This window comes from Gavia stellata, chromosome Z, assembly GCF_030936135.1.
Source record: "Gavia stellata isolate bGavSte3 chromosome Z, bGavSte3.hap2, whole genome shotgun sequence".
NCBI lineage: Eukaryota > Metazoa > Chordata > Aves > Gaviiformes > Gaviidae > Gavia > Gavia stellata.
Genome location: NC_082637.1, coordinates 26,029,352 through 26,042,757, shown reverse-complemented (window position 1 = coordinate 26,042,757; position 13,406 = coordinate 26,029,352). Strand labels below are relative to the sequence as shown.

The 13,406-nt window shown below is 42.3% G+C and overlaps 1 protein-coding gene across 5 annotated transcripts; it reads right to left on the bottom strand.

Annotated features, from left to right (window-relative positions):
- Positions 1 to 2,419: 2,419 nt before the first annotated feature.
- Positions 2,420 to 12,795, bottom strand: MTX3 (metaxin 3). Of its 5 annotated transcripts, none has more exons than XM_059833416.1 (9): positions 12,687 to 12,795; positions 12,034 to 12,103; positions 10,399 to 10,475; positions 8,767 to 8,859; positions 7,495 to 7,677; positions 7,271 to 7,347; positions 6,233 to 6,390; positions 5,736 to 5,824; positions 2,420 to 4,327 (listed from the first exon to the last, which is right to left on the bottom strand). In XM_059833416.1, exons 1-9 carry the CDS (start codon positions 12,765 to 12,767, stop codon positions 4,217 to 4,219), a joined length of 939 nt encoding a protein of 312 aa, XP_059689399.1. In that variant the 5' UTR covers positions 12,768 to 12,795; the 3' UTR covers positions 2,420 to 4,216. The 5 variants fall into 5 exon arrangements, with proteins under 5 accessions (XP_059689399.1, XP_059689400.1, XP_059689402.1 ...); XM_059833417.1 differs by having other exon boundaries at positions 10,399 to 10,472; XM_059833418.1 differs by having other exon boundaries at positions 4,232 to 4,353.
- Positions 12,796 to 13,406: the final 611 nt, after the last annotated feature.

The following is a 13,406-nucleotide window of genomic DNA, read 5'->3' as shown; positions in this document are numbered from 1 at the left end:
CCTGCATGGCTGGGTCTCAAGTAGATGCAGAACGGCAGTGCTGCCGAAAGGCCTGTATGCCAGACACCACCTAGGCATATGCCAGACAAGCAGCTGGGCCGGGGGAATAGCTTCTCACCCAGAAAACTGCCTATGCTCAGCCACTTCTCACCTTCCCCAGCAGGGACTAGCACTCCCAAGCTCTGCAGGCAAAGCTGCCCCATGCATGCTCCCTCACCAGCTTCAGGGGCAAAATGCTTAATGAGCTGAAGCTACTTAATGCTGCTGCTCAGCAGGCACACACCTGGCAGCTCCTGACAACATGGGCCAGAGCATCCGTGGTGGCTAAAATGCCTGGACCAGCCAGATGGAGGAGAGTGGCTTTTCGACTGGCACAGTTAGGGCTGAATAAAGACAATGGCCAGATGCGGAGTGGAAAGCTCTGGGCTGGGTGCTTTGGTATGTGACCAGCTCAACCCTCTGGTGGCTCTTTAAATTAATCACCTGCTGTGCTGAACAGCCTGATCCTGCATCAGTGTTCTAGCAAGCGCATCAAAATCCATCACCTCACTGGCATTGGTTAGCACCAAGCAGGATTATGGAACATTTTGCTGCATCAGGCTAGCCACTAACAACAGACTAAAATGATTTGTGAAACTGGGCATTTGTACTGTGAAACAGTACATTTTTTTTATGTAGCGTCTTGTTAGTCAACATGGTCTTCAAGTATGTTAGGCATTGGACAATTTGTTGCCAACAGCACAGACCAGCCAGATTTGAGCTGCAGTGTAGTTTGTCAGGCTCACATAAAAAGCTGGTCTGCCTTTCTGTATGAAAAAAAAAAAAGGACTATGAATGGTTCCTACTGCAATGCCAAGAATAATATCAAGCAAGAGAGGAAACTTACTCAAGTGAGTCTGCAAAACATTTTAACCAGGAGTCACATACAATTTGGTGTTTTTCTTAACGGAGTGCTAAGTTACATTAGCAAAAGTGATGGGACTTCAGCAATGCGATTGTATACAAAAGCCTAACGTAACAGTATTTTCAAAGGGGGGAAAAGACATTTTTAAAGCTATCTTGGAAATGTTAAATAGACCATATTTGTAGCAATTCATTCATTACATTTTTCATCTTATTTCTTCAAGAATATACATGATCCTACAACCAGCTGACAGAAAGACACAGAACAGCCCTGAAGATACCTGCACAGATGCTTTCACTGCAAGACTGCCTGGGAGCAGGTGTGTTAAGATGTGCAACCCGCTGGAGCAGATCACCCTACTTATGATTGGCAGCCTCCTCCACAAGGGAAAGTGTGGCAGGCTGGATGAGCTGCTCTAGTGGTCATCATCTGTTCCCAGCTACCACCTTCCGGGGGAGGACAGGGAGGAAGATGCCCACCAGCTGCCCTGGTAGCAGCAAGACAACGGAAACCTACGGCTATACCCTGCACTTGCATGTTGTAGGCACGTGCACAAAAAGCCCAGCACTTCAAGACTGCAGAGCTGCAGCAGGTGCAATAGCCAGGTGCTCTGCAGAGGAAGCAGGTTCCATACAAGTTTCATGGACCCACCACTGCTGCTTGGCCAGAAGGGCTGACCCCTTTGTTTGAGGACCACCTGTGACCTCAGGCAGTGGAGGAAAAGCCAGTCACCGCGGCAGGTTTTCACTCTGTAGCTGAGACAGGTAGCTAAGGCTTCCTTTACATTCAGCAGACACACACATTTCCAGGACCCAATTCACTTCGCAAGTTTAGGCATCTACTTTAAGGAGATGAATTGCATCTAGATCCCATCTTTCTCCACTAGACAGAGGAGCTTTGACTCTTTCAGATGCAGATAGCTACAGTTACTCAAACTGATCGCACCGTGGACATCATTAACTGCCCAGCTTCAAAACTCAGGCACACAAAATATGCCAGCAAACTAATGGACAAGTCTAAGTTGTCAGGCCAGAGATGACACTTTCCACATAAAGGAGTTTGGTTTAGAATTCACCTTGGATAAAAAGTAAAAGGAAGGAAGCGCATGGCTGCACAACCTCACCAATTATCTGGGATTGTGCGCACTACTGCAGGTAATGTTTGCTGTGATCTCTAGCCCTGTTGTCCTCTGCCATCTGGTGAATGAAGTTACTCAGGCATTGGTTTGTCAAAATTTTGCTGTCACACAGCCCAAGGCTCATGTTTAGTGAGATTAGAAAACCTGTGCTTCCCCATTCCCCCCTTCCTAAAAGCAGCTGTGATGAAAGAAAGAATTGGTGCTGAAGAATTAAAATCTGACCACACAGATACACTAAATTGTTCCAATTTCTTGTTCTAGGAGTCGGCAGCTTTTATTTCTTTTTTTACAGACAAGATAAACCTTTTCAGAAGGAAAAAGAAAAATCTTTAAAAAACCCAACATGATTTCTGTAAAAAACACTACCAAAACTCCACTGAAAATCGAAAATTTTAATCTTGGAACAACGACCTTTTTACAAAGAGATTTTAAAGACTGAGTGTACATATTCACAAAAGCAACAAACTAAGGCATAATCTCCATAGCCATGTTTATAAATTAAAGACTTTGAAAAGCTATGTGACTTGATCTCCTTTAAACCTTCTCAAGATACAGGTAGTAAAAATTTTAAACATTTGACTTACTTTTACATGTAGTGGACTGTCAGCTTATACAATTGTCATGAGAATGAGCTAGATTAATTTCAAATCACTGAAACAAATATTATAGTAAAAGCATGAAGCTTGACTTATTTTAAAGTGCTCATTAGAAACCCAACATTTCAATTATAATTAAGAAATGTTAAACACATTACATTCCTTACATGTCGAGTCTGAAAGTACAGTATGTACACAATCTATAGTCTTGTCTGTATAAATAGGAAATAATTTACCTACGTATCTCAAACGTGACTCGTAGCTGAAGGGAAGCTGTCAGACTATATCGATTTGGCCAGAAAAAGGAAAAAAAACAACAGTCACCCCATACATACAGCCATCAGAATTCTGTATCTTAAGTGCAGCCATTTTGGTCAATCTCCTTGACTAATTCTCTTTACACCCACTCATGAAGCATCTGCTGGTACGTTGCCAGTAAAAAATTACAGCATCTCTCTTGTAATGGAATTGCTTGGGTCTCTAGAACTGGCAAGGCTGCTGCTAAGAGGAAACGTAATGAGACGTAAGTCCCTTAATTAAACAGAAAAAATACGCGCTGCAATGTATTACAGTTTGCAGATAAAAGAACTGAACTAGGCTGTCAAACAACAAAATTTTTCACATTTTTTATGTTAGTTCTTGAGTGAACTGTAGTGCTCATAAAAAAATAAGACAAAACTAATTAAGAGGCATCTGTGACAAATTTAAAAGCCTACATCAGGTTTCTTATAAAGCCCTAACCAGTTCCTTTCAATCCACAGCCACAGTATTTTTGCTAGGCAACTCTCGTCCCAACAGCAGCTAATCAAACCTCTCCATCTCACTACCAGTCCTCTGTGACTTTGACTTAACAGTTTTGCAGCACGTGGTATTACCCTGTGCACAGGTTAAGCCTGTTTCACGCAGGACTAACACCAGGTACCTGTGAAATGTTAGTATCGTACATCACTGTACTCCCCGCAGCATGCACACTTTTCAACGATCCGCCTCAAAGCACAACATGAGAAGCTTTCAAAAACACAACCAACCTTAAAACGCAAGACCCAAGAGTGTTCATGAAAGTACAATAAAAAATATTTTACTTCCTCTCATTGCTTTTCATTTCTCAGCTGCCATGACGGGCAACATTTCATTTTTTTCACAGTCTTTTCAGCAATTTTGCAACTGGACTTTGTAATTTTCAGACAGATACAAGAGTATATCCACCCACGTATAGCAACAGGGTTACAGTAAAATCAAAAGCCACAAAATAAAGTAACAGTGAACATTCCGTAAGTGGAATTTTAACTTTTGGTCAACATTTCTGCTAGGCTAAAAGCAAAAATACGCTGTACAAAATCACTTCAACATCTGCAGGAATAAGCCTCTTGTTTACTTTAGCCTCAGCTTAGTGCGTGGTCAGCCTGAACTATGCAATTTCTTAAAAGAACTGGTAGATAGGAGATTGTAAAGCTGTATTTCTTCCCTACTTGTACCCATTAGCAGATTCTTTCCTTGCAAAATGACATTCATGTGAAAAAAACTACTGTGACACTCAGAAGAGTTGAAGGCAAACATGTGTATGGGCAACAAAAGCTGTCAAGGTGACAAACGATTCAATGGACTGCTTTCTTCTCCACCTGCAGCAAGCTTGAGCGTTGTTAGCTTTCGAGGGGGATGCTGAGGACTCTTACGAAGATTGTCGTCCATCTGCAGAGAAATAATGAGAGCCGGATCTGGCAAACAGTAGAATATAGATTATACGATTAGTCTATTTGTCAGGGCTGCCATCATTAACGCTGGTTTGGGGTATTTTTTACCCTGTTATTTCAGGCCCAGCCAAAACTGATGCCTTGGTTCCTTTCCACTCCCAAGTATCTCCTTGTGTTAGAGCAGCTATTCATTCCATTAGCATATGGCGCATCAAACCCAAGGCAAATAGTGCTTCTGCTCAAATAATTTTGTCAAGATTACTGAAGAAAGCAACATTGTTACCTTCTTCTAAGAGGTCAAAGTTTCAATTTTGTACAATAGCCAAACTGCTAGAAAGCAGATTGAAAGTCAAACTGCTAACATCAATGGATGCATTTCAGCACCTTGCAAGAACAAATCTTTTTCAAATTAGAAATATTCTGGAAGTGCTAGGTGAATTTAGACTAGTTACATATTTCAAAAACAAAGAACTTGTGATAAGACCTTTTCAAAGACAGGTTAAAATTAATCTCTGAATATAAAGATTTCACATTTTCACAGGAAATCAATCTAATCTAATCTGCCCTGTGTGTAATGTGGTATCAAAAAGAGTCCAGTTACTACAGAATAAACAGAATCACAGAAGACAGCACAGGGGAGATCTCCAGAGGTTGCCTAGTCCATCCCATTTCCTCAAGGTAGGATCAGCTTTACCTAAATCATGCCTGACAAATGTCTTTTTAACCCATTCTTTAAAACTTCCACAGCCACACTCCAATACCATGGAGATACAATCAATACCTGACAGTATAGAAGCTGATCATAATTAATGATTTATTTCATACACTGATCTTTTTCAGGAAGAATTGCCTTCTACCTTTCTAGTTAAAGTGTTCTGTTTGAATCGGAACACTAATTCTCCACTAGTGTTTTTCACCTAAGTTGTATAGCTTTTGACAGGTGCTGAGTGACAGCCTTGGAAACAAAGAATATAAAGAAATAAAAGCTAGACATAGAACAAGCAGGAGAAACAGTGACTGCAGGTTAGTGACTACAGCGTTCAGGTGGGAGCAAGGAGAGCCGGCGATTGGTCTTAACTTGCAGGACCATTTCTGAGTTTTGATTAATACATTTGCCTCCTCGTTTGCTGGAACGTACACTTGCAGAAAGACACCCTTCTTTTGTTGGTATGCACACTTGCAAGACAATGTTCTTTTGATGGTAATAAAAATACTTTTGAAGTACAAAGATTCATTAATTATTCCTTTCAAATGACATAATATTCTTCCTGCCTTTCTACAGAAAGTAACTCACTAGAAAAGAAGCAATCAAAATAAAACGTCCATTGTGCAGTTGCCATGCAAGAATGTCTGTGAACAAGTAACCACAACGAAGCAGGAAAATTAGAGACCGAAGCAAAAGTAACCTTTTCAATCAAGTTGGATTCCTTATTTACAAGCTGTGTGAGTTTCTGCAGATTAGCATCTGCTGTTTCCTGTCCAGCCGGAGAATGGCCTGGAGAGTGAAGGTAGAAAGATGAAGAGTGAAAAGGTATTTACAAAAGCTTTTAAATCCTTAAAAAATAAACCCACATTGGAGTGAAAGTTCCTGCAGTATTTTTATCCTAAGAAGAATTTAAGTGGAAAAGCCATTCCATGTGAGAAAAACAGAAGCACTAAGCATGAGCCATAGCATAGATAGAGGTGCATTTTCCCAATGCTTGACAGAGTCTGACTATTAACCCTTGCTTTTAATTTTCCATCCATTCTGCACAACTCTGCAAGTTTCTCTACCTCATTTCCCCACAGAAGCTCCAGCATAAACTACACAAAATCTAATTCTGCTTTGGTTCACAGATGGAAACCTGGAGTCCTAATCCAAACAAGACTACACATGACGAAAGGGAAAAGAAACACAGCTTACCTGAGACAGTTAACCTGAAGTAGCAAGTTAAAATATCATCACAGAAACGACACAGATTGGGAAGCTGTTTCAAATGCTCTTGTAATTGTACTCTGGGGAAGCACACTTTATAAATCGGTGCAAGGAAACCAAACACAAAGGCATCCAAGGTAGTAGGCCTGAAAAGAGTGACAAAACAAAACAAAAAACCAAAGTGACTGAGGTAAGACATTAAGACCTTTAGAATGTAACTGTTTTCTGTGTATGTCAAACACAACTCAGGACAGAACATAGTCAGCTTTTCTGGCATTCCATCTTTTCATATCAATCTGGTAAATCCTTTATACAGACTATTGGCTGATTTCAGCACCTCTAAACTAGAGACGTGCTGGGAAGCTGAAACAATAACTTCAGCATTAAAATCCAGTCATGCTGTCACGTACGCTGATAAACAAGTCACTCTAAAAACACATTTCTGGCACCACAAAAGCCAAGCTGTATGCCAGGGGACCAGGATCCTCTCTCATGAAGTGGTCTGACTTCAGTGGCTAAAAGAACAGATCATCTTTTTTAGGACCTGTTGGCACGATGTTGTTGGCAGTATCTGCTTCCTGCTCTGTGCACGTACCACAGGAAGAGGAGGGTTCCTGGACCTACACCCTCCTCCCATGAAAGTAGTGGTAACACCTCAGGCTTAAAGCATTTTTTCTACGCACAAGCACAGGAGGTGACATTCAGTGGCTAGAAAACCTTTCTCTAGTGCTGCACTAACTCATCAAGGACCCCACATTTTCTAAGCAGCTGTGGGCAGCATCTGCCTCTCTGTGGAAAAATGCAGGGTAAGGGAGACACGGCACTGCCTTAGTCCAAAGATCTTGTTTGTGCCCTGTTTGCTCATTCAGATTTGTCTGAAAAGCAGAGTGTGAGACATGAAACTACTGTGCAGCACTTTTAACATTCTAGCAGGTTAAGAAAAAAAAAAGTTTAAGTGTTCACAGAGTCATGTAGCACCTGTTTTATTAGTCATTAAAAAAAAAAAAAAAAAAAAATCACACTCACGTATCTCCAAAGAAAAACTGAGATGTTCCCAATCTCTTCGACAGGAGATTTAGGCACTCCTTGGCATCCCTGTATATCTGATGAGACACAAGACTGTCTAAGAGCCCTAGGTGTAGCAAGACTAGTATGCACAGCATTGTTCATCATTTGCCAGTCTGCTAGACTGTTTCAGTTCTTGTCTTTGACAGCACCAACTTACAAATTCTTTACTACACAACACATACCTGTGCTTCCACTTCAGTGAGACTGTAGAGTGGAGGCCCTCCCCTGGTCAGCAAGATCCTGTTCAGCGCTTCCCTGGACATCTTTCCCGGCAGATACAAACTCAGTGGGAAGGGAATCCTTGAGGCAAACCATGGCTTTGTCACACTGCAGTAATTTTCAGCCTCAACCCAGAAAGTGTGCAGCTGTATCAACGTAAGGAAGAATATGACTGGAATTTGAGTAAGAATAGTAGACATCTCTTAAAAGTTTGATGTGTAAGATCTCTGTCAGAGAAGCAGAAGCACCAGGAATTATTGTAATTTAAGGCAACCAGGCTCCACAGAGGATTATACTAATCCTTTGAGTGTAGGAGCATATAACTAAGGCAACAGATACCTTCCACCTGAAGAAAAACCACCAAGAATTACACAGACCTATATACATGCGCATAAAATTACATACACACTCATGTTTATGTATAAATATACACACTTATACACACACACATTGTACATAGAAAATGCATTACAAAAATGTAGCAGTCATACAGGATCATATAGAAAATGCATTACAAAAAAGTAGTAGTCATACAGGATCAGGTTTGAACTTTTTAGATTTTTTTTTTTATTTTATATAAACCTTAAAATAAAGATACTATGAAATGATGAATTCGAAACCTTGCAGGTTAGCTGAAGAGTCTAGCCTATGGTATCATCTGGTCAGAATATTTTTTCCGGTTCAAACTGAAGCCAAAGTCATTCAAGAGATCCAATGTCTGGGGATTTTTATAGCTCTAATGTACTTCAACAAAATCAGTGAGGGCATGTGGCCATACGTTATTTAGAACTGAAAAATGAAACTACTGATGGGTATTTTAATTTCTCAAAATTAAAACTCTAACTGAACATTTCAAAAGGCTTTCACAGTTGTGCACACATCAGACATACACATTTTACTCAAAGCTTTTTCAAAAGAATCAAATTAAGCAAAAAATGAACAGAATAAGCTGTTTTCAGGACACTGTTTCCCAAAAAGTATCGAAAAGAAAAAAAATTGATAGGCACCCTTTTAAAATGCCTTTCATAAATTCATTATTACTTCACACCCCAAAAACACACACTTCTTTCCTTTTCAAAAGTTGCTAGGCGGTATTTCCAAAATTGGACTAACAAAGCGAATACATTCTAGCCAGGACTATAGCAGAGAGACTTTAACATCTCTCACATTGGGCACCTCTTGTAGCATTCAATTCCAAAAATTCTGACCGTTATAAAGTATTTCCCAATACTTACCAGAGCAGGAAGCAGTTTCTCTTCAAGTAGTGCAATATATGCCAGTGTATCAGCTCCTTGTTTTGCAGACAATTCATAATCAGCATTATATTTCTATGAATTAAAAAAAATACATACTACAAATAGAGTTACACAGAACTTTCCAAAAAGATGATTCAAACATAACAGCTATCAAGTTAGTAAATACAGCAACATTTTCCAGGACAAAAAGCATGCACTCACTAGAATTTACTTCTTCAGGCCAGCTATGTCAAACCTCCTTGCATCTCCCTTTTCCACTTGCCCATTCTTAGATTTTTGGGCCCTCCTATTCCCAAAATAACTCTCGTGTCTCCTTCCAATTGTTTTCCAAGCAACTGTCCAGTGATAGAGGCAATTTTTCAGTACTTAGGGCTTAGCAAACCTCTGGCAAGTCCCCATCTTTATTTTTGAAGAAGCATCTGTCACTTCAGCTGGTGTAAGCTTATAAAAAGGCAAGCATTCCCATCTTTTCCTTTTGATTTCTGTTCTAAAAGTTTAGAAATTGGACGCTAACAACACAAGGGACCAAATGCACAGATAAATTAATGCAGTTACAGCTGACTGAGCTTTTAATTCTTACACTGGATCCTTTTAAGGCACATTAAAAGGGTTGATAAATTTTTTGGGGGGGAGAGGAGATTCGCTTCATTAATTTAGAAACAAAGGGTCAGTGCTAACCCTTATTTTTAGATATCTGAAAAGCAAGCACATTATTGTTACACTTTAACTCAAAGCGGGCTTTTTTTCTGAGCATTAAGGAATCTTTGGTATCCAAATGGCTATGAAACTTCTGAATTTGTAAAATTTATAAAAAAAAAACTGTGTAAAATCCCATCTCAAATGTGCAGTTTTCAGATTCTGTTTTTCTCCCCACAAATACCTGAAGTTTCACTAACATGGCATTCATCAGATAATCTTCTTGAATAGGCAGGAACTGAATTTCTAATGTAAAAGTAGACTAGTGCGCTGGAGGACCATGTTAAGAAACAAAAAGATAATGCCACGCTTTATTAGACATCTTTGTACTTTCTGAAAAGAAGAAATTGTATAGCTTTATTCTTTGTGAACAGAACATTAACAGATATGCAAAAGGTAAGCAAGAGTTGACTACGCAATAACACGATGTGCATCAAGAAATACTTGCAAAAATTTTAATCTGCAAGCTACAGAAAAACTACATAGATTAAAAACAATGCTGTATGCATTATCCTTCAAAAGAAGGGCACTGGGAGACAATTACTCATTTAAGCAGTTAAAACCACGCTTCCGAAACTTGTGATATCTTAGGTCTGCAAAGTCATTATGACATTAAAAGTGTTATAATTAAGAGCAGGGTGCTCAGTGAGAAACTGCTCAATTAAGGCCACTTTGTTGTCCTTTTCAATGGAAGTTTTCTCATGCCTATTTTTAAATCTTTCACATGACTAACAATCAAACTTTCAAACAGCAATCTGTTACCCACTATTTTGCAATTCTCACGCATGTATGAAAAACAGGAAAGCACTGGGTCTGAACTCAGTTCCATGTTTTCGGAAGCCTGTATCAATGTATAGAAGGAACATGTAGAGTCACTACAGGGCAGAGAAAACAAATCTTTTGAAAGAGACCTACCTGCTTTCTTAAGAAGTTTAGTATTTTTGCTGGCTGAGAAATAACAATGTCTTCTGATATCAGGACTGGTACATCTCCTAGAAGGCATACAGTCAACAACTTATATGCATGAATGCTAACATAACTAGAAAGCAATCAGTCACTTCATCTACTTTCCTTTTCTCCACAGCATGCTCCGGTCTTACTAACATGTATGCATAAACTAAGCTTTACATAGCAGGGGAGTTCCACCAAGGTCACTAATATTTAGCATATGTGGCCTTCACTAATAACAACATGTAAAAAAGGGCCCACATCATCAAATCAGATACTTTGAGATAGGTATCTGATACTTTGAGAACCAGGCTACTTGTCTGGATTTCAGATGTTCATCTTAAGACAGAAATTCCAACTCAGTCCAACTGTCCTCTCAACTCATTCACCTCCGGGCCTCTCCTTCCTTCTACTCCAATTTTTACCTGCCCTTCTCCTCCAAATCCATTTTAACCACCTGTTTTCTCTAGCCTTGCTACAACCACTGCCCAAGCTACCACTGCATAACCATGAACTATTCCAGAATCAAGTAAGTTCCTTCTGCCAGAAGTTTACTTGTCAGCCTTTACTCATTAGATTGCAGGATCAACGACTATAGAGCGTAAAGCCTCTGTAACAGGGGCTATCTTATGGGACATTCACAACATAACTGCCACAATGAGCCTAACATGACTTGTGCTGCTACATACTATTAAAGTATCAAATGTGAACAACACTTAAATATTCCAATTTTCTTTTTCTGTATGGATTTTATGAATTTTGGCTATAAAGAAAGCCACTGAACTTTTGGCAAGTATACCCAGCTAGTTCTTGGTATTTTCTGCTAACACAAAGCAATACACTGAAAAGCAAGCGCAACTTCTGCATGGATACAGTAATGCCTGAATTGAGGAAATGGCAAGTGAAAATGACAGAGTACTTTAACCCTGCAGTAATTCTACCTCTCTGGAATACAGCAAGACAATTAACTTAAATGCTGAGCAACAGATGAGAAATGAGTGGAAGTATCCAACACGAAGAAGTCCTCTCCGATACCTTATCTTCAACTTCTCTGGCAACTAGGTTGTTAGTCACCTTTTCTGAGTCAACCTCTCTAACACAGCACAGTACTAAACATCCCAGCTGGTGCAAGTTACACTCTTTGAGGCCCACATTCCACTTCCACCTGTACCAGCCCATTAAATTATGTATAATTAAAGAACACTATTTCCATACACAAGTCTAGTTACTATCATTATAAATATGCAAAGTACAAAAAGCTTAGAAATTTGTTTTCACTATACCATCAATTTAGACTGCCTGACAGAAACAGGCATGTACTTGGCACCACTGCTTTGTTGACTGTCCACTACTTCACCCACGCACATTTTAATAAAGTGTCCTTTGAGGAATTTTATCTATGTCTTCCATTATTTTATTGCCACAAATTCATCGCACCTGATCATGTAAAGTCATTTATTGATGTATCATGAAAGCTGGTAGCCTTCACTGGGGCAGGTTATGCTCGTGAGCACAAAACCAAGCTCAGAAACAATACAGAAATTGAAAGCCACGTTTATAACGTGGCTATGATTAAAAGAATAAAAAAAGGAAAGAAGGTACCTTTCGGAGCTCTCCAAGAGTTATTTATAGTATTCACTGTCAGGGGAGCACCAGAAAATTTGGCATACGCCTGCAACAAAGAAAAAAATTCCTGTCACGATGTGTAAGAAACGTGTAAGGCAGCATCTAAAAGTTGTTTTAAACAGCTTCGGGCACTGAAGACCGACTAAAAGCAAACGCAGCGCCTTTGCTTTTAGTCGGTCTTCAGTGTCCTAATGCGCTTCTAGGAAATGCCATCCCCTAAGGCCGAGGCCAGGCATGCCCCGGGAAGGCACGACGCCCTCGCAAAGGGCAGCAGCCCAGCCCCCGGCCCCGCTGGGGAGGGACGCAACGGTCCGCGGCGAGGGGGCTCCCCGTGGGGAAAGAGCCAGGGGAGGGCGGCGCGGCGCAGCCCTGCCAGGCCCCACCGCGGGCCCAACGGCGTCGGCTCCCACCCCGGCGGAGCACGGCGGCAGCGGCGGGTCCCTCGCCCAGCACAGGCCCGGCCTCAGGGCGACGAGGACGGGCGCGCCCCTTGGCGGCGGCGCCGCCTCCCCCGTGGGGAAGAGCCCCGCGGACAGCCGTGTCGGCGGCAGGCAAGCCCCGGGGCGCCGTCCCTCCTTCTCTCCCTCCCTCCCTTCCTCCCGGGGCGGGTGACGGCCGCCAGCCGTTACCATGACGGTTAGAGACTCCGGGTGCAGGGACGGCAGCCCCCAATCGCCTCCCCAGCACCTCAGCTCCATGGGAGCCGCCATCTTGCCCACCGTCTTCGCGGGCGCGGGAAGCGAGACGCTGCTGCCCTCTCATGGCGGCGCCCGAGCGCCCCCGGCTGCGCCTCGGGGAGGGGGAAGGGGGCGGGGGGCGTGCGCTCCTGAGGGGCCGCACCGCCCTCCGGGCCCGTGTGGCCGAGAGGCGGCGGGCGGGTCCCGCGGGAGGGTGTCCTGCCCGCCCCCCGCTCACCGCCGCCGCCTGCCGAGGCTGCCCGCTGGCGAGGCCGCGGGAGGCGTCGCTGAGGGCAGGGGCGGCGGCGGCCCGGAGCCGTTGCCCTGTGAGGGGGCGCCGCCCGCCGTGAGACACCGTCCGTCCTTTCACTCGTGAAACGCGGCGGCTGGCGCGGCGGCATTGCTGAACCCCAGCTCTCTGGCTCCGTTATTACGCGGGAAGGTGTGACTTTCCACAGGAGCAAAGAATTTGGCTTTCGATCAAACGTGAAGAGCAGTCACCAGCAATTTGGCTTTAAAAATAAGGAACTCCGATCATATGGTACCGCTTTTGACCAGGTTATAATGATAACCCATTCAGTGTGGTTTTTTACTGTGGACCTTTAAAGGCATCAAGTTGTCAGCTGTTTCATTTTAGTGTTTGTGCAGACATGCCACAGCACGTCTAAATAC